This window comes from Scylla paramamosain, chromosome 18, assembly GCF_035594125.1.
Source record: "Scylla paramamosain isolate STU-SP2022 chromosome 18, ASM3559412v1, whole genome shotgun sequence".
Lineage (NCBI taxonomy): Eukaryota > Metazoa > Arthropoda > Malacostraca > Decapoda > Portunidae > Scylla > Scylla paramamosain.
Genome location: NC_087168.1, coordinates 1,845,160 through 1,872,048, shown reverse-complemented (window position 1 = coordinate 1,872,048; position 26,889 = coordinate 1,845,160). Strand labels below are relative to the sequence as shown.

Here is a 26,889-nt window from a genome sequence, read left to right as displayed (position 1 = left end):
ACTCTGTACATATATCTTAATATACATATTTTTATATGTTCACCTTTGACATTCACCTGAAAACCACAGAAACTCACCACGAGTGACCTTACCTACAACATAAAGGTAAGAAACTAATGAACAGTGTCCAGCGGTAATTGATAATTCAAAACCACACTGGAACAGTAGTAATGGTAGTTGCAGTAGTCGTTGTTATATTAACAGTAGTAATACTAGGAGTAATAATAATAATGATGATGATGATGATGATGATGATGATGATGATGATGATGATGATGATAATAATAATAATAATAATAATAATAAATTTTCATTTATATATTTATTTACTTATTCACTTACTGATCCTTATAATTTCTATAACAAACTTTATTTATTTGTTTATTTTTCTCTGTAAGCACCTGAAGACCCTGACAACGAGCTAGTGAGTCATTTACAAATAAAGAAGCTGTCATAAGAAAGTCTAGACAACCAATTCAAATATATCTGTACGGCTAATCTATTTGTAGTAATCAATAGCATTGGTTTCATTGGTTTATAGTAATAGTGGTACTACAAACTGCTGCAGCCATTGTTGTCCTCATCTCCGGTGACAAGCCATGTTGTGTCTTTCGAGGGAGCAGTGAAACACAGGGGCTCCCGGCTTTACCTGGCTATTACTACACAGCTCGGGAGCCGCGGGCGGGAAACTGCTAACTCAACTCTAACCGGCATTCATAGATTACATTTGGTTCGAATCTGTGAACACTTACTCGAAACAATAATACAATACAAGTTAACGTATACAATCAAATAATAAGTTATACAATCAATAATAACTGTGCTAATACAACAACAAGCCATATTAAAGGTGAACTGTCACCACAGGAGCGTCCTTGATGACACATGCTTTATTCACCTGACCGCTCCTTCTCTCTTCTCTCACATGAGCCGGGCAGAAGTCCGGGGTAGGGACAAACAAATCTTTCCCGCTCCCTGAGTTCGTCATTACGGCGTAAATCATCCCCAGCGGTACCAAGATGACAGAGGAGAAGAGAAGGAGCCACCCGAGCACTTGTATTCCGAGCGGGAAGACATATTCACCCCAGTAAGCTGGGACGGAGTAAATCACTGAGAACACCAGAATGCCCTGAAATGAAACAATGGAACAGTATTTATTTATTTAATTATTTATTTTTTATGTAGGAGAGGCACCGGCCAAGGGCAACAAAATTATAATGATAATAAAAAAAGGCCCACTTGTAACACGAGTGTTATTTGTTATTAACTAAGTGTTGTGTAACTGAGATTTTATTGTTTCCATATGTCAATTGTAAGCCGAGGACAGGCATTATGATTATCGCTGTGTTCGTTCTTGCTCGGTGTCTCTACTTATTGTTAATAATATGAATGTTTCAGTAGAGACATGATTTGGCGTCTTATGAATATAGTGAAGCTTTTCGTACGCGTAGGTATTAAACTCCGGACAGTTCAGCTAGCACCAGTACCGGTACAAGTCGCCTACCAGCGCGGAAGTGTTGGTGTGGACAGATTATGTGAATTGGTGCTGCTGTCTGGCTTACAATTGCTGTTTGTGACCATGAAGGTAAGGAAGGATATATATGTATTTTTGTTTTAACATGTCGGTTGTCACGCAGTGTTTGTGAAGTACAGATTCACATTCATTGTGTTGGGTGAGTCACGGCCAGGTTGTACACATACCAGTGTGCTGCGCCTGCTACTGTTTTCCTGGATGTCTACTTTAGTGTACGGTGCAGGCTACTTTAGTGTACGGTGCAGGCTACTTTAGTGTACGGTGCAGGTTACTTTAGTGTACGGTGCAGGCTACTTTAGTGTACGGTGCAGGTTACTTTAGTGTACGGTGCAGGCTACTTTAGTGTACGGTGCAGGTTACTTTAGTGTACGGTGCAGGTTACTTTAGTGTACGGTGCAGGCTACTTTAGTGTACGGTGCAGGTTACTTTAGTGTACGGTGCAGGCTACTTTAGGATTACTTTAATTAAGGTTATTTCAATTTATATTTAAGCTTGTGTAGTTACTTTTCGGGAGTCATTGTCTTGTGGTTACTTAGCTTGTTCGTTGTTTACAGATCCGTTGGTGTTGATTGACTACTTGCTTGAATGCAACAATGCAAGAGTTTATCAGGGACTGGCAGTGTTATAAATGTATACCTGCTAATGTATAGTGATTGTTTCTTGTGGGGTTACTTTCAATTCACATATTTCGTATTTGTGTATTGTGGTAATGATTTATATATCTATTATGTGACTATTGGGGTGGATGTTCAATGGATGACTATTTCAACAGGTTGGAATCCATATGAATAAACCAGTATCGCAACATTCAGTCTCAATGAACCCGGACTGACGATATACCACTGAGGTGCCGGTCCCCCAACAGTCAAAAGCGGTCGATAAAAATTAAAGGATAAGTGCCCTGAAACCTCCCTCTTGAACAAGGAAGGAGGAAATATAAAATCAGGAAGGGAATTTAGAGTTTACCAGAGAAAGGGATGAATGATTGAGAATACTTGTTAACTCTTACATCAAAGATGTGGACAGAATATGCGTGAGAGAAAGATCTTGTGCAGCTTGGCCGCGGGAGGAGGGGAGGTATGCAGTTAGCAAGATCAGAAAAGCAGTTAGCATGAAAATGAGAATAGAAGATGAAGACAGTCAGTTAGAGGAGAGACGCGAAAAGCCTTTGACTCCATCCTGTCTAAAAGAGCGGTATGAATGGAACCTCCTAACATGTGAAGCATAATCCATCCTTGGAAGGATAAGGCCCTTGTACAGAGAACAACTTGGGGAGGGGGGTGAGAAAAACTGGCGGAGACGACTCAGAATGCCTAACTTCTTAGCTGTTTTAGCTAGAGATGAGATGTAAATTTTCCAGTTTAGATTATAAATAAAGGACAGACCGACGATGTTCAATGAAGAAGAAGGGGGACAGTTGAGTGTCATTGAAGAAGAGGGGATAGTTATTTGGAAGGTTGTGTTAAGTTGATAGATGGAGGAATCGAATTTTTAAGGCATTGAAATATACTAAGTTTCTGACCCAATCAGAAATTTTAGAGAGATCAGGAGTCAAGCGTTCCATGGCCTCCCTGAAGGGTTGGACATCTACGAAAAGACGTGGGAAAGTGCAGGGTGGTAACATCAGCGTAGGAGGAGATAGGACATAAAGTTTGGTTTAGAAGATCATTGATGAATAATAGGAAAAGAGTGGGTAACAGGAAAGAGCCCTGAGGAACACCACCGTTAATAGATTTAGAAGAAGAACGGTGACCGTCTACCACAGCAGCAGTAGAACGGACAGAAAGGAAACTTGAGATGAAATCAGAGCAGGATAGAAGCCGTAGGAGGGTAGTTTGGAAATCAAAGCTTTGTGCCGACTATATCACAATCTTTTGATATGTCAAAGGCAACCACAAGAGAGCAGGATAGAAGCCGTAAGAGGGTAGTTTAGAAATTAAAGCCTTACGCCAAAGTCTATCACATGCTTTTTTGATACGTCAAGGGCAACAGCAAAAGTTTCACCAAGAACCCTAAAAGACGATGACCAAGACTCTGTAAGGAAAGCCAGATCACTAGTAGAGCGTCCTCGACGGAACCCATACCAGTGATCAGATAAGGTTATGAAGTGGTAGATGTTTAAGAATCTTCCTATTGAGGATAGATTAAAAAAAAAATACTTTAGAGAGACAGGATATTATGTTACTGTTACTAATTTACATTGTAAAGAATATTAATTTTGGAAGGAAATTTCGCAAGTGGAGGCAAAGAGCGTAGCTCTGGCAACTGGTTTTTATAGGGATGTTAGCTGACAAGAGTTTAAGGTTAGTATTAAAAAAAATTAAGATTACATTCGAAATTAATTTTAAGTTAATTGTTATTTATAGTCTTACAACGAATTTTTTCTTACAATTCTAAAATTTCCAGAATGATTCATATATTTTTTGCCCACGTGAATTACTTGGTACTGCCTTACATAGTACAATATATGAATCCCGTTACTATGTAATGCTCCAAATACACCATAAGTTGGATAGATGACTCAATTTCCTGCAGACTGCGTGGAAATTATATTGCATCTATGTGTGCGTGTAAAACAGTACAACCTTTCAAGTGTTCTTACCAGGAGCGCCAGTGGGGTCACCGCACACCACGTGAGGAGCCAGTAGGCGTGAAGTGGTCTGGGGACAACGATGCCCATGTCTTCCGTAATGTGTCGGAAAAACTTTTTAAACCCTGAAAAAAAAAAAATCCTGTTTTACGGCTGAAGTCAGTAAACGTTATTTATTTCACATCGTGAGCAAAGAGAGGTTCTATCCAAATTTTAAGATTTATGTTTGTGAAACTAATTTACGTGAGTAGTTTACTGGCACACTAGAGCCTTGAATGTTATCATTACTCTTATTACTCATTAAAACCTCCACAGGTTAGGTCTTATGACTTCTTACGTACAACTATCAAATATATTAATAATGGAAACTCGCGAGTTTTCAAATTCTGGCAGAAAATTCTAACCTCACCTTTAATCTCTCTCTCTCTCTCTCTCTCTCTCTCTCTCTCTCTCTCTCCCCCTCCAGACATTCATAGCCCACAGTCAATATTATTAGGTTTAAGGTTAGGTTATTTCATATAATTATAATAATGAGTGCTTATATATTCCATCGCACAAGATAGCAGTTAGTAAGATTGTATAGATGTGCATGTTCGTTACCATTAGGGATCTGGTGGTTTCGTCGACTTTTTGGCTAAATCCCTGTCAGCATTAACAAAAATAATACTGGTTATGGGATGCTCGCGCAAATTTTTCCCTTCAAAGGCACCAACGTCACTCCTCGCAAATAATATGCTGAACAATCAAGTTTTATATTAGTGCCCTCGGCCGCATAAGAAAGATCACTTAGATAAGCAGTTATAGTCGTTTTTGCTCTGTATACGGAAAACCAGCAGTTATCATTTTTATGCCATTTGAACAGCATTGCATGTATTTGTGTGTGTGTGTGTGTGTGTGTGTGTGTGTGTGTGTGTGTGTGTTTGTGTGTGTGTGTGTGTGTGTTTGTGTGTGTGTGTGTGTGTGTGTGTGTGTGTGTGTGTGTGTGTGTAAATTACACGCACAGTCATGAAGATAACGTATCATATTCGTGATCATTGACTCCGTTCTATCTCCCAGTGGCAGAAAAAAAATAAAATAAAATAAAATAAATAGATAAATAAATTTTAAAAAATATATAAATAAAATAAAAAAATCAAATAAAATAAATAAAATAAATAAAATAAAAATAAATACAATAAAAAATAAAAATAAAAAAATAAAATAAATGAAAAATGAGCAAAAATAAAATAGATAAAATAAATAGACAAATAGAAAACAAAAAACAAACAAACAAACAAATAAATGAATAATAATGAAATTGATATAAGTGAATAAATCAATCAATAAATAAACGGAAGGTTGAGGCCTAACATCTACTGACAAGAGTCGTAAGGCAAACATCATTAGCACTGCCGCACGTGTTCCCTTCCTCATACGATGTGGCCACTGCCTTACAATTAAGTATCCGTTTCTTACAAGGACTGGACACTCCATCAAATTAACAAAGTTCCTCATTAGCGCGACGAGTGTGCTGTTCCCTTAGAGCATGGTCGTCAGTGTACATGAAGATTTTTAACGCTAAAACTGAGGTAGAAATCTTCTGAGAGCAAAAAATGATACTCAAGTTTTTTAAAAAGCCGTCAATACCCAAAGTGGCACCAGCATAACTACTTTGGGTTGATTGATTGATTGACTGATTGATTTAAAAAAGAGAAGGTGCCGCTACATGACTGATTTTAAAAAAGAGAAGGCACCGCTACATGACTGATTTAAAAAAGAGAAGGCGCCGTTACATGACTGATTTAAAAAAGAGAAGGCGCCGCTACATGACTGATTTAAAAAAGAGAAGGCGCCGCTACATGACTGATTTAAAAAAGAGAAGGCACCGCTACATGACTGATTTAAAAAAAGAGAAGGTGCCGCTACATGACTGATTTAAAAAAGAGAAGGCACCGCTACATGATTGATTAAAAAAAGAGAAGGCACCGCTACATGACTGATTTAAAAAAGAGAAGGTGCCGCTACATGACTGATTTAAAAAAGAGAAGGCACCGCTACATGACTGATTTAAAAAAAAAAGAGAATGGGCGCCGCTACATGACTGATTTAAAAAAGAGAAGGCGCCACTACATGATTGATTTAAAAAAGAGAAGGCGCCGCTACATGACTGATTTAAAAGAGAGAAGGCGCCGCTACATGATTGATTAAAAAAAAAAAAGAGAATGGGCGCCGCTACAATATGCTCAAAGCAATTGAAATGGTAGGTTAACGTGGTGAAAGTAATAACAAAATTGTGATTGGTGGTAACATAGTAAAAGTCAATAAAAAATGATAAGGTTTAAAAGAAAATGGGATTAATCAGCAAGAAAATGGGATAAATGAGCGTGAAGGAAAGTGCTAGAAATCAAGAATGTTGGTATTTGAATGTATTAATTTCAAATGAAGGGGTACTGACCTTACTAACCCAGTAAAGTACAACTACTTCGGTCTGATCCCCAATCATAAAATTATACTTCTTGGTTTCATATTAATTCCGAAGCGCCACATTTTTAAGAAAATCAAGCAAGAGTATCAAGCATAAAGAAATCAAGAGAATGCCACAAAAAACAAGGAAAACGATCTGTAGATAACATGGAAAACTCGCCACCTCGGCCTCACGCACCAAAGGCAATCGCTGTTGAGATCATAGGCCTGCCAGACAAATATCCACAGATGCAAGTAAAAACATATTCGTCAAATAACTACGCGCGCGCACACACACACACACACACACACACACACACACACACACACACACACACACACACACACACACACACACACACACACACACACGCACCATAAACATAGTGGACTCCCACAATCTCAGTTATCGCCAGTATGATGACGGAAAGGCCGGAAGAGAAGAAGAAGAAGAGTTCAAACATGTACACGCCGCCCTCGAGACACATGGTGAGGCCCATGATGAAAAGCAGTAGACACGTCACGCCCACTACCAGTGGCTTCCGTGACCGAAGGGACAGGAATTGGTCTAAAATAGCCGTGGTCACTGCCTCTACCATCGTGAACTGTGAGGGAAAAGGAGAAAGTGTTACTGTGTGTGTGTGTGTGCGTGTGTGTGTGTGTCTGTGTGGGTGGGTGGGTGAGTGTGCTTTATGTGTAACTAACTGCCACAAAGCTTGCTCACCTGGGAGTCGAGACCGAGGGTGATGAGCATGGCGAAGAAGAGCAGGGACCAGAGGGGCGCTAAAGGCATGAGCGTCACGGCGGCCGGGTACACTACAAAGGCCAGGCCAGACCCTGACGACGCCACTTCCTCCACGCCTACGCCCAGTTCATGGGCCAGGAAACCCAGAATGCTGAAGATGACGAAACCCGCGAACACCGACGTTGAGCAGTTGGCGAAGGCGATCACGATGGCGTCTCTGAGGATGGAAGCTTGCTGGGTGGGGCAGAAGCAGGATGCTAGTGGTAAACTCTAGAACTCCCTGCCTGTTTCTGTATTCCCCTTCTTATGACTTGAACTTCTTCAAGAGGAAGGTGTCAAGACTTTGGATAGTCCATTTGACTGTTCTCTTAAGAGACTGGTACCTGAGTGAGGCTTTCTTTTTTTGTTTTTGGTACTACCTTTTTGGTGCCTTATAGTACCATAGTCCCTCTTACATGAAGAAAAAAAAAAAAACATTAAAAGGCATAAAATACGGTAGGAGACGAACAAGCAAATAAATAGTCTAAGACGAACAGGTACATTCGTTCAGAAAACTCTTTATTCAGATGACCGATGGATACAGAAAGTAATGATGCAGGATGTCTTGGAAGGGTTGGTACTTGTGCGCGGAGATGTGTTTGTTAATAAAGAATGTAGGATTCCTTTAGTTGCCCTATGGTGGTTATTCACAGCTATGAATTAAATGCTATACATGTATGAAAAAAAATGCGATCATTACATGAACTGTCTGACGCTCTATGTGGTGCTGGACTAGCAGGCCTGCCACCTCCGAAGGCCCCTCACTGTTTTCCGAATATCATCGTCGGTTGTGTCGGTTGTGTACAGCTTTCTGTACGAGTGTACACAAACCATTTTATCAACACTTTACTAGTAATACTTAATACCATTGAGTAAATTCACTTTTGTCACAGGCTACTGCGAATGCTTATACTTTTTTTTACGGTCGTGAGCGTGGCTAAAAGGTCTGCCCTTTACTTTGAAGACGTTCATTATCTCTATTTTTCCTATATTCCTCAGAGCAGCTACAGCCAATAGTTGGTCTCTTCCTCTCTACTAGATTCCTCAGTGATAAGTCCAACAATTCCAACAAAATAAAGGATTGAATATTGAATGAACACACCAAGCTGTTCAATTGATTGATTGATTGATTTACTGTGGCGCCGCAACATCGCTGCCATATGACACCGCTACAAGACTTTAGAAGCAACAAAGATTGTAGGTTAAAATATTAATATAAAACAATTATGGTGTTGTGAAAATAAAAAAAAAGAAAGACACAAAAGTGTACATATAAAAAGGAAATGGGAAGGGCCGTCGGAAATGGGAAGAGCCATAAAAAGTCCTAAAAAGGAGAGTGTTGGTATATTAATGTATTGATTAATTATTTTGATTTAAAGTGAGGGGGTACTGACCCCACTGATCTAGACCAGTGCGTCTGTCGTTGTTCGTTTCGTATTCAAGACACTGACTCCACTGACAGAGATATCTGGCGTTGTTCGTTACGTGCCCAAACTGTAAAAAATTATGTAAACCTAAATATGCAACAAAGCAATACACAAGAAACATCAGTGAAGTGGGCGGCCGAGACTGACGTCACACTGTGCACGGGCGGTGACGTTCAAAGCTTGTGGTTATCGGTGCTAATCTCTTCACACATACCAGCCCTTTATACTTTCTCCATAATCCTTATCAGCATTTCATCTTCGCAGCTGCGCCTCCATCACCCTCCGGGTTTTCCGCCGCTCGTCTCGCTGGCTTCCCACCTCGCCCTCTCAAGTATTTATGGGTACAATTTCATCCAATCTCTTGTTTTGCTCGAGCGAGGTCAATACATACTGATTTTTTTTTTTTTTTTGTATGTAAGAGGGCCACTGGCCACTGGCAACAAAAATTCTGAACAAAAAAAATAAAAGGCTCACTTATTGCCAGTTCCTTTTAAAGATGTCAGATAGAATGGTCAAGAAACATGATAAATGTCTTAATACTTCCCTCTTGAAATAGTCCATGTCATAGGAAGGAGGAAATACAGAAGCAGGCAGGGAGTTAAAAAGTTTACCGGAGAAAAGGATGAATGATTGAGAATGCCGGTTATCTCTTGCATTAGAAAGGTGGACAGAATAGGGATGAGAGAAAGAATAGTCTTGTGCAGCGAGGCCGCGGGAGAAGCGGAGGCATACATATAACAAGATCAGAAAAGCAGTTAGCGTGAAAATAGCGGTAGAAAATAACAAGAGATGCAACACTGCGGAGATGAGAAAGAGGCTGAAGACGATCAGTTAGAGGAGAAGAGTTGATAAGACGAAAAACTTTTTATTTCACTGTCTAAAATAGCGGTACGAGTGAAACCCCCCTCCCCTGTGCAACATGTGAAGCATACTCCATACATAAACGGATAAGGCCCCTGTACAGAGTTAGCAGCTGGGAGGGTGAAACAAACAAGAGGAGAGGAATCAGAACACCTAACTTCATAAAAGCTGTTTTAGCTAAAGATGAGATGTGAAATTTCCAGTTTAGGTTATAAATAAAGGATAGACACATGACGTTCAGTGTAGAAAAGGGGAACAGTTAGGAGTCATTGAAGAAGAGGTGATAGTTATCTGGAAAGTTGTGTCGAGTTGATAGATGGAGGAATTAAGTTTTTGAGGCAATGAACGTACTAAGTTTGCTATGACCCGACTGGAAATTTTAGAGAGACTAGAAATCAGGCGTTTTGTGGCTTCCCTGCGTGAGCTGTTTACTTCCTGAAGGCTTGGATGTCTATGAAAAGCGTGGAAAAGTACAAGGTGATATCATCAGCATAAATGTGGACAGGACAACAGGCTGAATGTAGGCAAAGTTCCAGCAAGAAGGAAAGGTAGATGTTGACAGACAGAGTTGAAAGAGATTGACTATTTAGGCAAAGTGCAAGGCGCAGTTTCGGAGAACAATAGGAGAGACCCCATCAGGTCCATAAGCCTTCCGAGGATTTAGGCTAGCGAGGGCATGGAAAAGATCATTGTGAAGAATTTTAATAGGTAGCATGAAGTAGTAAGAGGGTGGAGGAGAGGGAGGAACAAACCCTAAATCATCCAAGGTAGAGTTTTTAGCAAAGGTTTGAGGGAAGAGTTCAGTTTTAGAGATAGATGAGATAGCAGTGGTGCCATCATATTGAAGTAAAGGAGGAAAAGATGAAGAAGCAAAGTTATTGGAGCTGTTTTTTAGCTAGGTGCCAGAAGTCATGAGGGGAGTTAGATCTTTAAAGATTGTGACATTTTCTGTCAATGAAGAAGTTTTTTACTAGCTGGAGAACAGACTTGGCCTGATTCTGGCCACCAAGAAAAAGCGCATGGGATTCAGATGATGGAAAGCTCAAGTATCATTTGTGGGATACTTCTCTATCATGTATAGCACGAGAAAGGCTGTGTTAAACCAAGGTTTGGAAGGTTTAGGTCGAGAGAAAGAGTAAGGAGTGTACATCTCAATGACAGACAATATCACCTCTGCTATGCACTCAGCACACAGAGACAGGTCTCTGACACGGAAACAGTAGTCATTCCATGGAAAACAGGTTTAATACCTCCTGAGGTTCCCCCAATTAGCAGAGGCAAAATGCCAGAGGCACCTCCGCTTTTTGGGATCCTGAGGAGGGATTGGAACGATAGGACAAGATACAGATTTGAGACTGTGAACGGAAGAGCCCGACGGAACATAAACAGAAGATTAGAAGTGAGGAAAAGGTCAAGAATGTCGGGCGTATCTCCAAGACAGTCAGGAATACTCGTACGTGTAGGGTGTTGCACCAGTTGGTCTAGGTCGTGGAGGATAGCAAAGTTAAAGACTAGTTCACCAGGATGGTCAGTGAAGGGAGAGGAAAGCCAAAACATTGAAGTCTCTAAGAATGGAGATCTCCGCTAAAGGGAAGCGAGTTTGAGAGTGACTCTAGTCGTAACTAGATGGTGGAAAATTCCGAAGATCCAGGAGCGTGGGCACGACAGCAGGTTAAATCATTGCGAACATAGACGCAACATCCAGCTTTGGACTGAAAATGAGGATAGAAAAAGTAGGAGGGAACAGAAAAGGGGCTACTGTCAATTGCCTCAGACACCTGTGTTTTGACTGAGGAAAAGAAGATGAGGTTTGGTGGTGTTCTATAGATTGAAAATCTAATTTAAGGCCGCGAATGTTGCAGAAGTTAATGAAGAAAAAATTGAGGAGGGGTGTCAAAACACTTAGGGTCAATATCAGAAGAACAGTTCGACCTGGGGACATTTATGGTCTTCTCCCCAGACGGGGACTCCGAGGCTGGTGTAGGAGGCGCCATATTGAATTTAGAATTTTGAATGAAGGGTGTGTGTGTCTGTAATTAGGTGCATGTAGTTTTGAGTGAAGGAAAAGAGTTTTCTATAAAGGGCAGGCTGTGACTATCCCCTTGCGTTATGAGACACAAAGGGAAACGTTCCGTGAGGTCACAGCTGGCTTATTGAGAAGTTCACAGCACCCCTGATCCAGTACTTTAGACCTCATTGGGAGTAATTATCGTTTCGGCAGGTGTCTACTGCCTCCTCCTCCTTACGACCATGCATTAGTTTGCTGTAATACTCATGAGAGGTCTGGCTATTCAATGTCTGTTCTCTTGGCGGTGTAGTTCGTCTCTAGCCTTGGGTCAAGTGTGAGCAGCTCGCTCACCAGCCACACGGAGAGCGTAAGTAAATGAAGGCAGGTATGCGTAAACCTAAAACAAGGGTAGGAAAGCTGACGTAGACAGTTATAAATCTGAAATGATGATGATACAAATAATCATAGTTATCATCGTTATTTTAATGGTTCTTATAACTATCATGCATATCATTAATATAATTAGTAGTAACAAAATTAGTTGTAATAGTGGTAGGTGCCGTCACTGCATCATTACCATTGTTGTTGATATAAGTAGACGATAGTAAGTATGGCTCTTTTTTTTTTTTTTCCCGCGAGACAAGTCAAGGGATAAACAATGCAACTACCAAAAAAATTTAGGAGAAAAGAATTATAAGAGATGGCTAATTTAGTTTATGAGGTGTCCTGATACTGCTTTCTTAAAACAGATCATGTCTTCGGTATGAAGAAATACAAAAAACAGGGAAAGAATCTAAATTCACTAATAAAAAGGATGAAAAGTGAAGATCTCTTACATTAGTAAGATGGGCAGAATATGGATGAAGGTAATTAGAAAGTCTTGTTCTGGAGGATTGAGGAGACATGCATAAAGGTAGAAGAGATGAAACATTCTGGCGGTGCCGGTGAGTAATGTTTCGAGAGAATTATGTCTGTTAACAAGGAGGAATCGATGAAACGAAAAACGTTTAACTCCTCCTTGTTCGGAAGAGCTGTGCGATGCATTTCCCCATGTGGCAGCAAAACTCTAGATGTTCAGTGGATCATCCTTTATGAAATCCATACTGACGATTGGAAAATAAGTTGTGAGCAGATACGGGTATATGCCTCGGAACCTCCCTGTTGAGGATTGGGTGAAGAATGTTAAAAAGACATGTCATCAGTTAGTAGTTTGAAGTACTTGACCATTCGCTATCCTTGGAAATAGGTTAAATGTTGGCAGACATCTAGCAAGAAGGAAAAGATGCTGGTAGACGGAGATGAAAACGCTTATTCAGGCAGGGAGTGAACACATACTCGTAAGCACAATTAGGGCGACCAATAGGAGGAAATCCATCAGGACCATAAGCCTTCCGGGGATTTTGGACCAGAGAAGGCACATAAGAATTTCTATAACATTGTCAAAACTGGAAAGTGAAAAAAAAAAGGAACAAATTCTGATACATTTTGTGCAGTTTTTTTTTTTTTTTTTTTTTTTTTTTAGAAAAGGCCTGAGAGAAAGGTTCTTAAAAGATAGGGGAGCTGGCAGTGGAAGCATCTGGATGAAATATCGTGAGAAAGGATGAAAATTCTTACAGATATATTTGGGTAGATATAAAAAAAATCGCGAGGACTGGCTATATCTCAACATTTCTTAATGACGGAAGTTTTTGCAAGTTGGAGAACAGATGTGACATAATTTCCTTCAGGAAGTGGAAAGAAGTAAGGTCTGTTCTCTTCATCCTGGTCAGCACGAGAGCAACCTGAGTTAAACCAAAATTTACGAGTTTATATTTTGAGGAAAAAATGTGGAATGTATGCCTCCACTTTTGTTAGGTGCAATATTCATTCAAAAGTAAGTCAGAACAATACAGTCAGGTCCTCCTCCTTGACAGACAAGTACTACCAGAAACTCCTGCGCTTTGGTGGTTCGGAGGCAATATTGGATTTCGCCTAACTTGTGTAATTGTTAACTGAAGAAATACAAATATTTCTAAAGGGAGGCATAATGATGCCTAATCTGATGACTCAACCCTGCTGTGTCGGGCATTGTATCATACTAGTGTTACGTTTAGAGGGTGGTGCATCGAACAGTGTATCATACTAGTTTTGTGTTTCGAGCAGTGTATCATACCAGTTGCTAAGGCGACAAAGCGTAAACTGCAAGCGGTGAGGCTGTCATCTAGGAACACAACACTGGCAGACAGCAAAGGGGCGCATAGCAAGGCGTCGCGGGAAATTTTTCTTACTGGGATCAATCTTTAAATGGAACCATAAGGTTTTGCGACTATATCTAGATATTAGTTGTTTTGTGAATATATGTCTGTAGATAAATGATTGAATATTGTGTATCTAGTGTGATTCATGTGTGTATTTATTTATTTATTTCAGATTATTTACTAAAATTGATATATTCTTTCAGTTTTGAAGTACTTGGGAAATAAGGCATTAAGGAAATTCAGCCTAAGTTTAGTCTGAAACTTGATAATTGCCTAGGTCCCGCTACATCTGCACTTCTCTGCATCATATCAGACTTCTTAAACAATACGAATTAAACAGTTCATGTAGAGAGACCGCAGAACACAGTCTTAACTTCCGACCTTTTCGTAATTCTGAATGTAACGGGGAAATTTTGCTCAATTCCTCCAAAATTCAATTTCTTCATCTAATGATTAAACGAAAGAAGGAATAGGCTCTAATCATTCGATAAAACTTGAAAAACACGCATTGTCTTTTTAATGACATTCAACTATCCCCCTCTTCTACACTACATAAATATAGTTATGTTCTCCATTCTAAAAATGTCAACTGGAAATTTAACTTCTTATTTCTTGACAAAACAACTTACATGATTTCTTGGCAAAGTAACTTACAGGAATTCTATGTGCTCTGTGTCCTCTCTGTCAATTGTTCTCTTCCAGTTGCTAACTCTACGTAGGGATCTTATCCATCCTATTATGGAATATAGCTTCAATATAAATCAACTCATACAGCGCTAGTAGAATGGTGAGTCTGAAGCGTTTTGTCTCATGAACTCACATTTTGACTATCTTTAATCTGTCATTCAAGGCAGGATATTTTCTACCTTTATTTAGTAAATATGTGATTATTTGATAGATATGTCGTGACAAGTTTTTTTTTTTTTTCGGAACAAATTGTATTTTTCTGTTCAAAATATGATAATTTTATTTATTTATATATTTATTTATTCATTTTTATTTATTTATTTTTATTTATTTATTTAAAAATAGTACGATATTTATCCTCACACTCATAATGTATACCTTAATATTTTTTTTCACTCACTATTCCTGTTTTTTTTTTCAGTTTTGTTTTTGTTTTCCTCCTTCGTCTGAGCTAAACTGTTTCAAAAGAAAAGTATCAAGCCACATACGAAACTGAATAGGCGAATTCCTTTGGGGCCTTGACTCTTAGGGAACAGTGAAATATTTTTTTTTTCCTTCTTGGTCATTTTCTCTTAAAAAGAGTGAAAAAAAATAAATAAAATAAAAGGGCGGAGGGTGGGGCGTGGGAGGTGAAAGGGCAGGTGGGATAGCAGGCTCCTCCCATAACCGGGAGGGAACCCCCTATTCGAGTCCCAAGCTTGAGCGTAGAGTTTGGAATTACTTTCTTCTGTGCTATAGCTTCTATTAAACTATCACTGAAGAGGCACGTAACGTAGGCTGAAGAAATGTCATGTTTTGATTAGACAAATAAAACGGCAAATCCGCCTGGAAGCCTTGAGCCAGAGTTGCGAGATGTAACGCTGGTGATAGTAACGATGACTTTGTGATTTACATGGTAAATTGCGATTACCTGTAAAATCTCACCTCATACAGTTGTTTTTAAATTTGTTGTACGAAGCCAGAGTGATGAGACCGCCATAGGAAGACCCAAGTGAATAGAAAATTTGAATCGCAGCATCACTCCACACCTCTGTGTCCGCGAGGCGTGACCAGTCAGGCTTCAGAAAATAGTAATCTATTCCCAGGCTGGCTCCCTCAAGTGTGATACCTGTTGGCACAATGAGATTCAAGCAGTTAATAGTCAAAGGTGTTCAGTTGCCATAACACATCTTAAAAAAAAAGAAAAGAAAAAAAGAAAAAAAAGTCGAGGAGTAAATCCACTTAGTCATCACGTATTCCTTATCCGAATCATTTACTAATTAACTGATTCCCACATTAATCCAGACACCGGTTTGTAGAGATGAAATATACTGTACACGTACATATTACAAGCGGCTTCAAGACGTAATCCATGTAAGCCTGTACTACTTACACTGCATCGTGTAAGTAGTGACGTACAGGACAGGTTTATATTACGTTCTCACATTGTATTTGATATTGGTATGGAATAACGTATTGTTTGATTATGTGGGGTGGACAGAGTCTACGTATTCAAAGAGTATGAGCAGAATATACAACGAACGAAAGGAACGAACGCCACCCTGGCACTGACAAAACTAAGGGCTGATTTCACAGTCGCTTGGTAACGTTCCGAGCCAAGAGCCTTACCAACCTGGTTAAATGCATTATTAACACCTCGATCTGATTTTACAGTCGCTGCTATCGTAGTTACGGTGATTCCCAACTTAGTAACGATTTTAACAAAACGAATACCTCTGTTTCGGCAATGTTGGTATGCCGGAGCCCCCTTATTAGACAAAATGAGTCAATTCATGACAAAAGAACTGGCCACGCCAGCACTAAAAGAGTGAAAGGCATGGAAAACTGAAATACATCACTGATGCCTTCAACACGCCTTATCATCTACTGTAAATATAGTTACATTTTGATTTAAATTCTTTCCTTTGAATATCTCTCTAACATTCACCAAACCCTGTGTTTGCCAACCAGGCACATAATAAATTATATATTTCTCTCTTCCTCAATGCTGTACACATATATTATTAGACTGAAATATTTCGGGTTTTATAGAAACAGCCCTTGCTTGATAATCTTAAGACAGTAATTATTCATTTCTCAGCAAAAAAAAAAAAAGTTTTTTTTTTTTTTTTTATCTGACCATTGAAAAGATTGTCAATTAAATTAATGAACTGAATTAACCTAAACCTAGCCTAACGGAAGCAAGCCTAGCCCTATGATGGGAATGGTAATATTATTTCATTATTACTTAGTATTTCTCTTAGGTGACAAATTCTACACAACCTATGCGTGTGTGAGGATGATTACAGTTTTTAACCAAGGAGGCACAGTAGATGAAATAAGGGTGACAGGTAGTGAAGTTTTCATTATCTGGTGAAGTGAATTTTTTAAATTTTTATCATATTACTATACTAGTTTACAAAATATTATTAAATATTTTTTAACATACATTTAGGAAATGGAACAAGTACAAGAAAATAAGAACTTGTGATATTTACAAGAAATAAATGCATCGGTAAGCTCCATTGGGGAGGCCCAGCAGTTCCCAAGCCAGCGTTACCAAAGGTTTCAATTTCTGGTAAGGATCAAAACAAACAACGCCGCGAAAAACGTCTGTGAAATCAGATTTGCTGTTGGTGGCAGACATCACCACTCATTGGTAACGATCACAACAAGAAGTAGTGACTGTGAAATAGGCTTTTAGTGAGGCTTTAAGAGGCTGGTACAATGTTTAAGTGAATATTTCTTAGCAAACCATGCCTTCATTCTTGCATTCTTAATATAGCACACACAATAATAAATAGAATAAAATTAATCAATAAATAATAAAGTAGAACGAAATTGATAAATAAACAGATAAAAAGAAAAAAAAATGGGAGCGAATCACATGCTATTCTCAGCTGACATGCGCAGAAATAATGATAAATAGATAATTGAATTAATGAATAGAGTGTTCCTTGATATTTTCCATGAATACATTATAATGGAGTTTCTATTGCAGTGTTTCAGATTGACTATGTCCTTGGCGTTATTTACTTTCGCTGTACTCAGAGAACGGTTTCATTAAATTGCATTGATTTTTTTTATTTGAATTTCCGTTAAATGAAAACGCTTGAATGAAATGGATCGGATGCTGTAATACTTTGATGAAAAAATGCAAATGAATAATAATTTAGAGCTTTTTACACGTACAATCTATCCTCTGCTGCTACATAGTATAACACAATAATTGTGTTGTATTTAAAGGTTTCGTCTGCTGACCCTTGCCGAAGAGAATGATGAGGACGACGTAGGGAAACAGGGCGGTGAAGTAAACCACCTTGCCGGAAGTCTTGACGCCCTTGACCATGCAGGCAAAGACTATGAGCCAAGCCAGCGCCAGACACCCCACCAGCTCCCACTGCATCCCCCCCATATCTTCCCACGTCTTGCCTGTCACACCCAGCACACGGTTCCTAGGAAAGAAACCGCATCCTTTACAATCTGTCATGGAATTCGGTAACGGATTCCGTATATTGTGAACAGTCTTGAATCCTTTGTGACTGCCGCGTCAACAGCCTTGAATTTGTCTTGTTTACCTGTAGTAGTCTTCACTCGGGGTTATTCGGTGCACAGCTCCATCAGCGACCACTAAACTGTCGTTTTCGTTTGGATCATAACAATGTGAAGCATTGAGAGACACAAGGTTCACCAAGCCACAATATGCATCTGGTTCAAGGCACGTTTGATTGTAGTAAAACATAGACATATTCTTGCACACTTTATCCTCCTGCAGTAGGTAACACTCTAGAAAGGAAGAACTTTGTCAGTGCAAAAATATGGACGTTGAAAATAGTAAAAAATTTATTTTTGTTAATAATAAATAAATAACAAATTTAAAAGAGAAGTGGCTGATGTAGTTAGTGTCATAATCAATTACTATCGATAATGGCATCGAAAGTGTCTTAAAATTGAAGTTAAACCCCATAATCTATGAATAATTATTGATATCAATGAAATGGTTCACTTGTTTAATCGGTGCCAAGCATTTTCCCAATAGACGCATATGAAACTAATGCATTTCAAACACGTCACACTGAAACTAAATTATTTTTCTTTCCAATCGATATGGTTACGAATTTCTATTGTAGGTATTAGATTAAACCTGGAGTATTAAAGTCGTTGTCGCAGTCGGTCCACGGCAACTCGCTGGTGAAGGAGGCGAAGGTATAGAAGAATGCCCAGGCCAAGATGACGTTGTAGTAGATGCTGACGAGTGCAGACACCATTATCATTCCCCAGCCAAGCCCTATCAAATGAGAATAACAACGAAAAATAATGATAATAATAACAACCTATCTATACTTGGTTTCTCGGTATTTGTCTAGACAATCAGCAGTGTTTTATGAATTCGAAAGTGTTGGTATATATATATGTGCACATAACACAAAGGGACTTGATACCAACGAGTTACATTCGTCATTGTTGATATTCTGACGTGGGTGTTAATCTGGGCTTGTTTCGCCGCATGTGCCATTTCTTTTTTTTATTTTTTTATTTCTAAGAGTCCCAGACTTCTCCAATCACACAAATTCACGTGAATTGTGAGAAATTTTAATGACTGTCAACAGGAAATAGAAGGGGGTATTTACATTTTAACGTTGATTAACCATGACAACAGTAATAAGTTTATTGCTAATTTAGTTTGCACTTTTCATTATATCAGTGACAACTAAATTCATGATAATGGATCAATTCAAGCATGATTTGCAAGAAATTACAGATCCAGTTATATCATAAATGTACTAATGAAATAACTATCCGTATAATTTGGACGACATTTTCATAGTTATATTTATAATAATGCAGAAATATTGTATTTGAAGTGTTTGAACCAACAGCAACAAAATTCACTTGCAATACTTAGACGGCGATATATATATATATATATATATATATATATATATATATATATATATATATATATATATATATATATATATATATATATATATATATATATATATATATATATATAATTTACTTATTAAATGTAGTCGACGGGTCATAAAAATAACATAGGTAAATGTTGCCTTTGTTCGCTAGTAGATGGTTAGGTTTTGTGCCCATCAAGTATATCGGTCCTTGTGACAGTATTACGCTTGCTACAAGACATCATTACCCAACTGGGAACATACCTATTATGCAGTTCACGCAGGAAACTTATGACTTGTCAATACTTGTGGATAGACTGGTCACTCACCCGCAAAGATTGGTGCCATCTTTGGGAAGATTATGTTGGGTCCTAAACTCGTGTACTGTCCCAGCACCAGCTCCATAAAGAAGAGTGGTAACCCAGTGCACAGCAGCATGATGACGTAAGGGATGAGAAACGCCGCTGAAAAAAAAAAAAAACTGTTAGCAGCACAGCCACGCCCGCTAGATAATGCTAACATCCTAATAGTACATGAAACCATTGTGTAATTTTTTTTACGAATATAGGAAACTGGCAGGAGTGTACAAAAAGAAAACAAATATTAAACACTCATAAATCAGAAAAGTTTCTAAAACATTGGCTAGTTTAGTTCCATCAGTGTCTTGATAATATTCTCTTAAGAAGGAAGAAGGAGAAACAGTTAAGGCATTCAAGAATTTAGAGAAGGATATTTAAGGATACTGTTCAACTATTAGTGCGATGGGCTCCATCTGTTCAGCAGTGTCGTGTAATTTCTGCAAGACCGATCAAAAGAGAAGAAAACCATTGGTAGAGGCGGCACAGAAAGTCAAACTTCATAATAGCTGTTTTAAGAAGATAAGAGGTGTGAAATTTCTAGTTGAGACATTTAGTAAAAGACAGTCTTAATTATTTTCAGTGTGTATTATGAGGAGGGCTGAGTGTCACTAAAAACGAGAGTTCTCTGGAGGGTTATGTCGAGTGCATATAAAGAACTTTTGTTTGGGGCAATGGACAACATACGATTTGTCCTGCCCCATTCTAAAACAATAGCTTGGAAGGTGGGCGTTTTGTGTGACATCTCGGCGTTAACTGTTCTGAATTTGGCGTCTAGCAAATGACGTTAAAAATGCAGATGAGGTATCATCTACATGATCATCATCATGGCGACTCCTACACCAATCTCGGAGTTCCGATCTGGGGAGAGGACCACAAATGTCCCCAGGTCGGACTGCTCTTCTGGTATCGACCCTAAGTGTCTTGACATCACCCTCAACTTTTTCTTCATTAACTTCTGCAACATTCACGGTTTTAGATCTAATTTTTCAATCTGTAGAACACCACCTCTCCTCTACGAAACCTCATCTTCTTTTCCTCACTGAAACACAGATGTCTGAGGCAACTGACAGTAGCCCCTTTTCTGTTCTCTCCTACTTTCTCCATCCTCATTTTCAATCCAAAGCTGGATGCTGCGTTTATGTGAGCAAAGACTTAACCTGCTCTCGTGCCCACGCTCTTGAATCTTCTGAGTTTTCCACCATCTGGCTACGACTACAGAGTCATTCTGAAACTAAATTTATCTGTGCTATATACCTCTCACCTAACTCCTCTGACTATAAGAAATTCTTTGACTACTTAACTTCCAAAGTGGAGCACATTGTGGCTCTCTTCCCTTTTGCAGATATCTCCATTCTTAGAGACTTCAATGTTCACCACCAGCTTCGGCTTTTCTCTCCCTTCACTGACCATCCTGGTGAACTAGCCTTCAGCTTTGCTATCCTCCACGACCTAGAGCAATTGGTGCAACACCTTACTCGTATCTCTGACCGTCTTGGAGATACACCCAACACTCTTGACTTTTTCCTAACCTCTAATCCTGCTTACTCTGTTACCCTTTCTTCTCTGTTGGGCTCCTCCGATCACATTCTCATATCTGTATCTTGTCCTATCGCTCCAATCCTTCCTCACGAGCCCCATAAGTGGAGGTGCCTCTGGCGTTTTGCCTCTGCTAGTTGAAGGAACCTGAGCAGACATTTTGCTGATTTTCCTTGGAATGATTTGGAATGGCAGATCTCTGTGTGCTCGGCACATAAAGACCCATCTCTGTGTGTCGAGCCCATAAGAGAGGTGATAGTGTCTGGCGTGGAGGCGTACATTCCTCACCCTTTTCTCGACCTAAACCTTTCAAACCTTGGTTTGGCTATACATGACAGAGAGGTGGTCTTCTTCTGCACTGAGCATCCTCGGCATGTCCTCTTATAATCGAAACTGACTGTCTTCAGCCTCTTTCTCATCGCCGCTCATCTTCTACCGCTATTTTCATGCTAACTACCATTCTGATCTTGCTAACTGCATGCCTCCTCTACTCCCGCGGCCTCGCTGCACAAGACTTTCTTCTTTCTCTCATCCCTATTCTGTCCACCTTTGTAATGCAAGAGTTAACCAGTATTCTCAATCATTCATCCCTTTCTCTGGTAAACTGTAACTCCCTACCTGCTTCTGTATTTCCACCTTTCTATGACTTGAATTTCTTCAAGAGGGATGTTTCAAGACAGTTATCCTTCAATTTTTGACTACCGCTTCGGACCCTGTTCGGGGACCGGCATCTCAGTGGGCTTTTTTTATTTATTTTGTTTATTTATTTTTTTTTATTTTTGTTGCCCTTGGCCGGTGTCCCTCCTACATAAAAAAAAAAAAAATCAGCATAAGAACCGATAGGACTAGAAGTTGAACTGAAAAGATAACTGATGAATAATAGAAATAGCGTGGGTATTAGCATTGTTGATTCATTGACTTCTCTACTACTACAGCAACAGAATGGCCAAAAATGAAACTTAAATAAGCGTGCAGAGGAATGGATTTGAACTGATGTGGAAAAATTCGAGATTTAAGATTTATGACACTTACAAGTTTTTTGGTATGTCTAAGGCAGTATCAAAAGATTCACATAAATCCCTGAGAAAGGATTGACAAGATTCAATAAGAAAAGCTAGATCGCTAGTGGGTCGTCATTTACTTTATCCTTACTGAATGAAGATCAGAAAAAAAAAATAGAAATTGTGAACAGACAGGTGCTTCAGAATTTTTAAGAGTATGCTCGAAAACTTAAAAAAAAAAAAAAAAGATAACTAAGCTGGTGGTTTGAGAGTAGAGAGGTCACCTTTCCTAGATACAGGCTTAATCTAGGCAAATCTCCGCCAGAGTGAGATGGAAAAGTCAAGGAACATATCCGGAAGTACAATTTTGGAGATCGATAGGGGGGACCGCATCAGAGTCGTGAAAGACTTCAAAGGATCAAGGTCACAGAGGCATGGAAAATATCATAACCAAGAATTCTGTGGCATGTATATAATCAAAAGGGATGAGTAAAGAAAGGAATGAGCTTAGAACCATTCAGTGTGGAGTCGTCATCAAAGTTCTAAGACAAGAGCTCATTTTTAGAGATAGAGAGGTGACAGGGGAAAACAGAGGGGAGATGAAAAAGATTGTTAGAGATAGCACATATCAGAAGTCACGAGAAGATGAACTGGTTCGATCGTGATATTTCTAGTTGATGAAAGAGAAATGAAGAGAGAAGGTATGCTTTTGGACAAAATTATAAAGAGAATCTATACTGGACAACACAAGACCAAGCTTAGTAGGTAGGAAAGGTGAAGAAGCGAAATTAAGATATTTTTGGTTGCGTGCCGTATGTCGCAAGAAGAGTACAAGATTCTGTTTGGCTGCGGTACTGTTTGTGAGATACCTCTGTAGGCTGGACAGTACAAAAGCAAGATGAGTTGCAAATGTCAATAAACAGTAGTCTTTAAACTTTATTCTAGTAACACTACACTTAAATCCAATAGTACAAAGAACATTAACAAACCTACTATACGATACTGAGAGAACAAATGAAATCGATAATGGTACGAAAACCAGACAGACATTCCAAAACAGATAAAATTTTGGTAAATTGAAAGATACAACTGCCAAATTACAGCTTCCTCACCTCCACCATTCTTGTAGGCCAGGTAGGGGAACCTCCACACGTTGCCGAAGCCGACGGCGTATCCAAGGCAGGAGAGGAAAAACTCGCGTTGGTTCCCCCACATGCCTCTCTCCTCTTCATCCTTGTCCTGTTTCATCATTATTTTCTTTTCTTCTGAGAAAGAAGGGATCGTTATCTTGTCCATCTGCCTGTTTTTCTCCATTCCTCTACATTTCTCATAAAAGTAATGGACATTGTTTATTCACTCTTTACATGAAATTATATCATCTCAAATTTAATATATTGTTTATTTAGATGGTGAGCAAAACGAGTACACTAAAGAGACGTCCGCACTGAACAATGAAAAATTATCGCTTGCAGGAAAATACGTGAAGTCTACGCCACATCTAGAGACGCTGGAAACAGGAGAGCGTAAAAAAACATGAAAATTGTTATGAGTGGCGCATTAACGAAAACAAGAAAGAAAATAGAGAGAAGGAGGGAATGAGTGGCGCATTAACGGGAACAAGAAGAAAGAAACAGAGAAGGAGGAAGAGAACAAAAAAGACAGAGGGTGCCTGAAGTACAATTAAATGCAACTGGTGTTCTAAGCTCACTGTCGGGAGCTTTGGAGCTAGATGATATCGAGATACTCTGTTAGTTCCGGTTATCTCCTCTCTCCCCAAAGCTTTATCGTGTACAGGTGGTACTTGCTCGTCCTCTGGGAGACTGTACATATACCACTTTCCAACGGGAGGATATAATAATCTGTGGGCGTGGGTGGCTTGCCTCTGGTGGGAGGTAGCTCACATAATATTATAAACCTCATAGGTATGTGTTCTTTGTCTTGGCTGTGCCCCGTAGCATGTGGTTTGCGATTCTTTCTCAGCAAGTAAGAGTTTGTTTGGCGATTGTTACATTCCCTTCCCGGTCGGTGGGTTAAACCGAATAGCGATCTCAGCTTGATAGCTGTAAGTGTCTAGGGCTGTACTTATAAAAAAAATCATAAGGCTATGAATATGTCATAAGCCTTCAAAATGGTGGATATTTTTCATAAATATTTCATAAACGGTCTAAATCTGTCATAAACCGTAAGAAATTTTCATAAGTTCGCTGCGCCGCTATGACTAGGTCCGAGGTGCCATGAGGATTAGGAATCGCCCATAAGCCAACATGGCCGAGCAATAAGTTCGTGTACGCCAACCAAGGGAATTTCGTGAGAGGAGAGACGTTCTCAATAGTGTGAGTGAGCTGAACTCACTAAAAGATATATAGACCGTGCTGGTGTTATTTTTGTCACGGAATTGGTGTGATCAGTACTTTTGAGATTAACATTGACCAACAAAACACTCTCTCTGGAGATGCTCTTCATAAAGTCTCAATAAGTGGCAAGACTCATCTAGAGACTAGTCAGGTTTTCTTGTCTTCTTGGGGATGGCTGCAGTAGAGCCGGCTTTGTCCATCTTGTTGTTGGTGGTGTTGTTACGGTGATACAAATGTGGCACTTGAATGGTGACTACTTGTAATTACTTACATCTGAGGCTGCCCTCTGGCGGCAGATTTTGTTTTAGGCACTAATTTTCTTGATTTAAGAAATACAGCTTAATTATTACATACCGGTCGTGAAAAAAAAAATAATGGGATAGTATATTTTTACCTTTCTAATCCCTTCCTCTGTTAATTAATATGTATTTTATATACATGTCCGTGCTACTTGTAGCAGCTAGCAAAATCAGCCTTAACTAAGTCACTCATAGCCATGACAGAGGTTATGAAAAACCCACAGCCCTTATGAGAAAGTTATGAATTTTTTATTGCTATGAGTAGAATTATGGGTATTTCTAACTTATTATAAGTACCACCGCTGGATTCGTCGTACTTTTTTCCAGCATTAGGCTAGAAGGAGCTAGCCTGGGGAAAGCTGATCCAAGTGTAGTGGCAACTGTAAAGGAGGTTGAATTTTGTGTCGGAACAATGTGTAGCATAAAATATGTCTCGTTTCAGATTCAGTCTGTGTTCAGAGAGGCTGCGTTCAAAACCGGAACATCACTCGGCTACACCATGAGGCATGATCTCATGCCTCACAAAAAACATTTGGGAAGATGCAAGCACATAGCACGCAGGTCACATCCCATGAAAAAATAAGTAAATGTGTGTGTGTGTGTGTGTGTGTGTGTGTGTGTGTGTGTACTGACTGAACAAAAGACACTTCAGCGTCTTCAGCCAGAGCCAGAGAAAGGCACCATTGGAAGTGTTGGCTGTCAGTGCATTAGGTGAATATTTATTTTTCTATTTTTTTGCTAAGTTTCAAACATTTGACATTTTGTAGTGCTAATAAATTATTTAAGTGGCATTTTGTAATGAAGGGGAACATAGCCAAATTCTACGATACAAAACAGATGTTCTGGAAATGTTCTTGACTAACTTTACACTTCAAACAATCCAATATGAATTTTCTTAAAAAAAAAATGAGTGTATGATGCCTTTAATAGTAATGGAGTAATATATATATATATATATATATATATATATATATATATATATATATATATATATATATATATATATATATATATATATATATATATATATATATATATATATATATATATATATATATGATAAATTGGTTGCTAAAGGTATGTTATTTCATGACAAGTTTGTTTTTCCAAAATTTCAATCAACTTCACGAGAAGAGAGTCATTTCACAGCTTATTCTGTTAACTGTTATACTCGTCAAACGTTGCTTAAAGTCCTACATACTTAAGCTCTTGTGAGTGAAAGATATTTAACAGAAGTGTGCTGAATCAATATTATCATGGTAAGTTGAGCTACCATATTAACATTCAACCTTGCAGACATGTTGGCACCACCAGTTTTCTGGTTGGGATAACCGTCCGATGAATTTTGTTAAGGGTTCCACTAAGCATTAGCTTTGGGTAATTGCCAGTGACTTACAATATGATGAAACAAAACGACTGTTTGTGGATGGAGGCTAGGGATACGGCCCGTAGTTTCCGGAACTAAGCAAGCTTTCATATGTGACTTTGCTTAATCATGAAGGAATTAGAAAAACAAAACAAAACTCATACATAACTCATTAAGTTCAATCCCTTACTTAAAGGTAAATTTCCATTATCACGAATACCCGAGTCTTCTATTTATTTCTCACTGTGAACCGCCGGTCATTTTGGTAATACCACACAAACACCTGATGGAAATTAGTCTATACTTGCGTGGCTGGAAGTGGCCGTGTTCAAGTAAGCGTTCTTCAACCGTTCTTCACTAAGTTTATGTATAGGCAGGGACCTGGTTACATCCACCTCTTCCCACCTTCATTCGTCTCCTTACTTCACGTGACTGGAGAAACAATCATAACCAAGTAAACGCTAAACCACTAAAAAGCCCCGCATATTACACAATAGAATCCCTCTTAATCT

The 26,889-nt window shown here is 39.0% G+C and overlaps 1 protein-coding gene across 2 annotated transcripts; it reads right to left on the bottom strand.

The window, feature by feature from the left end:
• Window positions 1-303: 303 nt before the first annotated feature.
• LOC135108983 (sodium- and chloride-dependent glycine transporter 2-like) lies at window positions 304-26,889 on the bottom strand. 2 transcript variants are annotated; one of them, XM_064019913.1, is made up of 11 exons: window positions 26,682-26,889; window positions 23,471-23,623; window positions 19,792-19,926; window positions 18,694-18,837; window positions 18,128-18,335; window positions 17,811-18,004; window positions 15,495-15,678; window positions 7,291-7,528; window positions 6,943-7,171; window positions 4,137-4,249; window positions 304-1,129 (listed from the first exon to the last, which is right to left on the bottom strand). In XM_064019913.1, the coding sequence occupies exons 2-11, from the start codon at window positions 23,607-23,609 to the stop codon at window positions 845-847; spliced, it is 1,869 nt and encodes a 622-aa protein (XP_063875983.1). In that variant the 5' UTR covers window positions 23,610-23,623; window positions 26,682-26,889; the 3' UTR covers window positions 304-844. The 2 variants fall into 2 exon arrangements, with proteins under 2 accessions (XP_063875983.1, XP_063875984.1); XM_064019914.1 differs by having other exon boundaries at window positions 23,471-23,620; window positions 26,682-26,811.

What these genes read in the sequence shown, in the direction of transcription:
- LOC135108983 (XM_064019913.1), bottom strand. Translation starts at nt 23,609, where the DNA reads ATGATGAAACAGGACAAGGATGAAGAGGAGAGAGGCATGTGGGGGAAC. An exon ending in TTTAAAAACAACTGTATGAG is followed by an intron (nt 7,529 to 15,494) that starts GTGAGATTTTAC and finishes TTCCATCCTCAG; the next exon opens with AGACGCCATCGTGATCGCCT. An exon ending in GGGAGTCCACTATGTTTATG is followed by an intron (nt 4,250 to 6,942) that starts GTGCGTGTGTGT and finishes TTTTTTTTTCAG; the next exon opens with GGTTTAAAAAGTTTTTCCGA.